Source organism: Sapajus apella, unplaced genomic scaffold (assembly GCF_009761245.1).
Source record: "Sapajus apella isolate SASKATOON/1434 unplaced genomic scaffold, GSC_monkey_1.0 scaffold2, whole genome shotgun sequence".
NCBI lineage: Eukaryota > Metazoa > Chordata > Mammalia > Primates > Cebidae > Sapajus > Sapajus apella.
In genome coordinates this window covers 67212387-67218791 of record NW_022436942.1, presented here as the reverse complement: position 1 = coordinate 67218791, position 6405 = coordinate 67212387, and the positions used below count along the sequence as shown (strand labels likewise).

Below are 6405 nucleotides of genomic sequence, written 5' to 3'. Positions count from 1 at the left end.
TCCTGTTTCAAAAAACAAAACAAGACAACAGAAAACAAGAAAACAGAAAACAGGAGCAATAATGGAACCGACGTTTATTTAGAGGTCAGAGCATCCTGTCGTCCCCTCAGGCGCTCTCATGACACGGGTGCTGTAGCTCCCACTCACGGATGAGGAACTCAACCCCAGAGAGGTGAGCTGAGCTGTGGGAGCCCACACAGCCAGGGCGGAGGAGATAGAAATGGAAGCCACGATGTCCGACTGCAGAACTCGTGCTCCCACTCGCGACAATATACAGGTGGCCCAACGTCCTTTCCGGACACCAAAGTAACCCCCAGAAAGACCTGACACCAAACCACAGTTCCCACTTCAGCGGTGATGCTCAACAGTGGCGGAACAGACAGATGATCAACCGGAACGCGGCAGTGCTTGCCACGCACGGGGAGGGCCGGCAGGTGGCGCCAGAGGGCCACCTGGCAGCTCGCTTCAAGCCGTTGCCTGCAGTTCCCAGCGCGCTCCGGAAATGACGCGGGTGATTCTCGGGGTCGCGTCTTTCCCGCACCCAGGGGTTTGTGGGATTCCGAGTTGCGCAGAGGCTGAGATTCTAGAGCACCCTCGACACCTCCACCCCACGCACGTGTTGCAGTAATATCAGAATTTGGCGTGCGGTTTACCCGTGTTTACCGCTTTGCTTCTCCTTTGTGAATCGTCTCTGTTTGAGCATCACGAGACCTATTTTAACACTGGTGCGGGGCCGCGAGGTCATTTACGGGTCCCTTCTTCTTAAAAGGGGTAACCCGTTGAGTTTGGGCAAACTCCTTTCCTTCTCTGGGCAGCAGTTTCCCCTTCTGCAAAATGAGGGCTTGGATTGTAGTTTCTAAGTTTAGCTGTGGTTTGCGAATTCCCGGGGGATTCTTTAACAATTAAGGTGCTTGGGCGTGGAGTGCAGAGCTCTGGGTTTCTGCAAGCAAGCCAGCTGATTCTGATGCACAGGTAGACGTGAAAGACCCTGGATCAGATTGTCCGGAGGGTCCCTTCCGGCTTTAACATCTGCTTCCTTTCTAGGACGTGGTTTTAAACTTTAAAATGAAAACGTAGAACTAGGAATGTTGCTGTGAGACCCCTTGGACAAACTGATTTTTGCATGGAGGACAGAACTTGAGCAATCTCTGTCTTGGCCTTACCACTGACGTCCCTTCTTTCCTGTGGGGACGGGATGGATAGATTCCTGGTGAAAGGGGCTGAAGGGGGCCTTTTGAGGAAGCGGGAGGAGCAAGAGGCAACTGGAGAAGAGCCCCTTGTGTTGGGAGGAGACCAAGAAAGCACAAGGAAGAGGCCCAGGAGAGAGGCCCCGGAGAATGGAGGCCACTCCACAGGCCCCAGCTGGCGGTATGTTCGGGCGGAGGGCCTGAACTGCAGTTACACAGTGCTGTTCGGCAAAGCTGAGGCAGATGAGATTTTCCAAGAGTTGGAGAAAGAAGTAGAATATTTTACAGGTAAGCGGGGTGTGTGTGTGTGTGTGTGTGTGTGTGTGTGTGTGTGTGTGTGTGTGTGTGTGTGTGTGTATTGAGGGCTTGTTTGGTGCAATTAATGATCGTATGTTTGGAGAAATCTGAACTCCGGATCTGTTATTCACTGATGGGTTCACTAATGGATTCAACCAACCAATATTCTTTGAGCACCTCTGGGCTAAGCCCCTTACATGCTTAGGACATAAACTTGAAAAAACCTGGATTTGCCTGTCCACTGGGGCCGATACATGACTCAAGTGAATCTGCACTTGGCTACTGATTAGCATCTTCTGGAAAAATTTACAAAACAAAGTGAAAAAACGTGCTGGGTTCTACCGCAGACCACTTCAATCAGAATTGCTGCAAGTGCCGGCTGCCCATTCATGTTTTTAAAAAGCTTCCAGGTGATTCTCATGGGTAGTCAGGGTTGCGAATCACTGATCTCATGGGAGAGATAGCAAATAACCAGGTAATTTCTCTACGCCAGTGGTTCTCAGGATCACCTGGTGGACTTGCTGTTGGCAGGACTTGGGTTGCTGGGCCCCACCCCTGTGGTTTAGTTTCTAAGGAGATTCCAGGTGCTGCTGGTGCTGCTGGTGCTGCTGGCCCGGGGAGCAGATGTTGAGAACCACGGCTGTACCCTGTAGTGAGGGCACAAGGACCTGGCAGAGAGGCATAGAAAAGCCCACAGGAAGCGGGGCATAGTGGCTCACATCTGTAATCCCAGCACTTGGGGAGGCTGAGCAGGTGAATCATTTGAGGTCAGGAGTTCCAGACCAGCCTGGCCAACATGGTGAAACCCCTAAAATACAATTCTACTAAAATACAAAAAAAAAAAAAAAATTAGCTGGGCATGGTGGCACATACCTGTAGTCCCAGCTACTCGGGAGGCTGAGGCAGGAGAATCATTTGAACCCGGGAGGCGGAGGTTGCAGTAAGCTGGGATCGTGCCACTGCATTCCAGCCTGGGCAACAGAGTGAGACTCGGTCTCAAAACGAAACAAGAAAAGAAAAGCCCACGCACCAGGCATGGTGACACACACCTGTAATGCCAGCTACTCTGGAGGCTGAGGCGGGAGGATCACTTGAAGCCAGGGGTTCAAGTCCAGCCTGGACAACATAGCAAGACCCCTCGTCGCTTTATTCTTTTATGCCTTGAGACAGGGTCTCACTCTGTCGCCCAGGCTGGAGGGCAGAGGCACAGTCCTGGCTCACTGCAGCCTTGACTGCCTCAGCATCCTAAGTAGCTGGGACCACAGGCCTATGCCACCAGCCTGGATAATTTTTAACTTATTTGTAGGCCTCACTGTGACCAGGCTGTTAACTAAATTCCTGGTCTTGAGTGGTCCTCCTGCCTTGGCCTCTCCAAGTGCTGGGACTGCATGCATGAGCCAGCACACCTGGCTCACATCTCTCTAAAAAAAGATATGCCTACAAGAAACCCCAGCTATGTGAGCCCCATTTTTAATGGGACCATACCCCGTTAGTCCCCACAGCTGGCAAAACCATCCTAGCCTGTAAACTGACTTTATTGTCTCCAATTTCAGCCTCTTTATTCTGCTCTTACTGTAGTTAAGGCAGTTGTTAGTGTTTACTAAAACAATAGCCCAGGACCATGTTTCCCTACTGATAGGACAAGACTCACTCTTCTTACATGAGTGTTTGGGGCAATTGGCTGGGTGCAGTGGTGCACACCTGTAATCCCAGCACTTTGGGAGACCGAGGTGGGTCGACCACTTGAGCCCAGGAGCTCAAGACCAGCCTAGGCAACATGGTAAAACCCTGTGTCTACAAAAAAATACAAAAAAAGTTAGCTAGGCACGGTGGCATGCCCCTGTGGTCCCAGCTTTTCAGGAGGCTGAGGCGGGAAGACTGCTGGAGCCTGCAAGGTGGAGGTTGCAGTGAGCTGAGGTTGCCACCGCACTCCAGCCTGGGTGACACAGGGAGACCCTATCTCAAAACAAAAGAAAATTTGGGGCAAGCCAAAATGATGATTGAGGAGGGGTTTAAATAACATGGAAAGGCAGGGCGCGGTGGCTCACGCCTATAATCCCAGCACTTTGGGAGACCGAGGCAGGTGGATCATGAGGTCAGGAGTTTGAGACCAGCCTGACCAACCTGGTGAAACCCCGTCTCTACTAAAAATACAAACATTAGCCAGGCATGGTGGTGGCGCATGCCTGTAATTCCAGCTACTCAGGAGGCTGAGGCAGGAGAATCACTTGAACCCAGGAGGCGGAGGTTGCAGTGAGCTGAAGTTGCGCCATTGCACTTCAGCCTGGTGACAAAGCAAGACTGTCTCAAAAAAAAGAAATGCATGGAATGACAGGGAAATGTTATTCCTGTCTTACTGCAATACCCAGGGATCGTGTGTTGGGCATTGGATTTCTGGTGGTGGCGGTGGGAGTGCTATCTGCATTTCTGGAGGGGGTGTCAGGAGGAAAGGAACTGCCATGTTTCCTCTGCCCAGGGGTGCTGGCCAGGGTCCAGGTGTTTGGGAAGTGGCACAGTGTGCCCAGGAAGCAGGCAACGTATGGCGACGCTGGGCTGACCTACACATTCTCAGGCCTCACGCTGTCTCCAAAGCCGTGGATCCCAGTTCTAGAGCGCATCCGGGATCGCGTCTCTGTGGTGACTGGAGAGACCTTCAACTTTGTGCTCATCAACAGGTGACGACACCCTGTCTGTTCAGTGGACTCAATGTTTCAAGGCTTCTATCTCTTCCGAAAGGAAGTGTTTAGGCTTCCACCCTATTTGGTTCATTGGTACACATCATTCTTTAGTGCACCGGGGCTCTAGGACTGGAACAGCGCCAGCATCAGTCTTCCTGGAGTAGGAAGTGAGAGGCGATTAACTCCTGAACATACAGTCAAACGAGACACTTTCTTCTTTTCTTTTTTTCTTTTCTTTTTTTTGAGACAGGGTTTTTCTGTGTTGCCCAGGCTTGGTCTCAAACTCCTGGGCTCAAGTATCCTCCCACCTTGGCCTCCCAAACTGTTGGGATTACAGGCGTGAGCCACCATGCCTGACCCTAGACAGTTTCAGACAGCGATAAGCATCTTACAAAACATTAAAACAGGCCAGTCTGACTGAGGATGGATGAGAGATTTGTGTTTAGGGCAAGGTTTCTCAGCGGCAGCACTGTGGACGTTTGGGGCCCAATCATTCTTTGTTGTTGGGGCTGACCTGTGCCTTGCAGGATGTTGAGCACATCCCTGGCCTCCATCCACTAAATGCCAGTAGTGTTCGCCACTCCCAGTACCTGTCCTCTGGGACAGAATCACCCTAGCGGAGAACCCTGGGTGGATTTAAGGGAAGGTCACTTTAGATGGAGTGGTTAGAGGAGGGCTGAGGCAGTGCGTTTGAGCTGGTAACTAAATGGAGAGTGCCAGCCTCAGACATCTGGAGGAAGAGCAGAGGGACTCTGGAGTGTGAAGCAGAAATCCCGCTGGGATGGCCGGAAAGCAGTGAATGAGGGAAAGAAGGAGATGGCATGAGCTCAGAGGTGGGCATGGGCCAGACCGTGCAAGGAATGTGGCCTTTAAATGTAGGGCGAAATCACGTGATAAAGGCTTACATAGATCAGCCAGGGGGGCTACAGTAAGATGTGATTTTGACTTTGGGTGTTTTCAGTCTTTTTTTTTTTTTTTTTAAATTTTAAAATTATTTATTTTGTACTTTAGGATCTGGAGTACATATGCAGATCATGCAGGATTGTTGCACAGGCACATACATGGCAAGGTGGTTTGCGGCCTCCATCCCCCCATCACCTATATCTGGCATTTCTCCCCGTGTTATTCCTCCCTACCCTCCCCACCTCCCTGCTGTCCCTCCCTTAGCCACCCCCCAACTGACCCCAGTGTGTGATGTTCCCCTCCCTCTGCACATGTGTTCTCATTGTTTAACACCCTACGATGAATGAGAACGTGGTATTTGGCTTTCTGTTCTTGTGTCAGTTTTCCGAGAGGGTGTTTCAGTTTTAAAGCACATGAACTGGTCAGGCATGGTGGCTCATGCATGTAATCCGAACACTTTGGGAGGTCAAGGACAGTGGATCGCTTGAGCCTGAGTTTGAGACCAGCCTGGGTAACATGGCAAAATCCTGTTTCTAGAAAAGAACAATATTAGCTAGGTGGGAGACTGAGGTGGGAGGATCACTTGAGCGCAGGTGGTCAAGGCTGCAGTCAGCTATGATTGTGCCACTGCACTTCAGCCTGGGTGACAGAGTGAGACCTTGTCTCATAAATAAATGATAAATAAGTCACATGAACAAATAGGTCAACAAAGCCCATCAGGGTTGGCTCATCTAAGAGCCCGCTGTGGACCTCAGGCCCTTGCAGAAACACGGCACAGACAACCGCACAGAGCGCAGTTTCACACTGTGAGCAAACGAGGGCTGGCAGTGCAGGCATTTCAGGAGACAGTGGTTTTCATGCACTGGGCTTCTTTTTTCATTGCAGGTATAAAGATGGCTGTGACCACATCGGGGAGCACCGAGACGATGAAAGAGAACTGGCCCCTGGGAGCCCCATCGCCTCTGTCTCCTTCGGTGCCTGCAGAGACTTTGTCTTCCGGCATAAGGATTCCCGTGGGAAAAGCCCCTCGCGGAGGGTGGCGGTGGTCAGGCTGCCGCTGGCCCACGGAAGCTTACTCATGATGAACCACCCGACCAACACGCACTGGTACCACAGTCTTCCTGTGAGAAAGAAGGTTCTGGCTCCACGGGTCAATCTGACGTTTCGTAAAATTTTGCTTACTAAAAAATAAAAATGTTTTTAACAGTTCTCTTTTCTCTTTCTCTCTTGACTCCAAGAGGGAGCTGGCATTTCCTTTACCAACAGGAACAGAAAGGTTTAAAGCATTTATGTAACAATGCAGAATTCAGAAAGATGATGTTTGTAACGGATCAGTGCAT

The 6405-nt window shown here is 50.8% G+C and overlaps 1 protein-coding gene across 4 annotated transcripts; it reads left to right on the top strand.

Moving 5' to 3' along the window:
* Nucleotides 1–486: 486 nt before the first annotated feature.
* ALKBH2 (alkB homolog 2, alpha-ketoglutarate dependent dioxygenase) lies at nt 487–6274 on the top strand. Of its 4 annotated transcripts, none has more exons than XM_032300764.1 (4): nt 489–740; nt 1189–1475; nt 3961–4159; nt 5951–6274. In XM_032300764.1, the coding sequence occupies exons 2-4, from the start codon at nt 1196–1198 to the stop codon at nt 6255–6257; spliced, it is 786 nt and encodes a 261-aa protein (XP_032156655.1). In that variant the 5' UTR covers nt 489–740; nt 1189–1195; the 3' UTR covers nt 6258–6274. The 4 variants fall into 4 exon arrangements, with proteins under 4 accessions (XP_032156680.1, XP_032156655.1, XP_032156671.1 ...); XM_032300772.1 differs by having other exon boundaries at nt 494–740; nt 1045–1475; XM_032300789.1 differs by lacking the exon at nt 3961–4159 and having other exon boundaries at nt 487–740; nt 1045–1475.
* The last annotated feature ends 131 nt before the right edge of the window (nt 6275–6405 follow it).

Excerpts from the sequence above, each read along its gene's own strand:
- ALKBH2 (XM_032300764.1), top strand. The coding sequence starts at position 1,196 with ATGGATAGATTCCTGGTGAAAGGGGCTGAAGGGGGCCTTTTGAGGAAG. Across the intron at positions 1,476-3,960 it reads AGAAGTAGAATATTTTACAG|GGGTGCTGGCCAGGGTCCAG; the intron begins GTAAGCGGGGTG and ends TCCTCTGCCCAG. Across the intron at positions 4,160-5,950 it reads AACTTTGTGCTCATCAACAG|GTATAAAGATGGCTGTGACC; the intron begins GTGACGACACCC and ends TTTTCATTGCAG.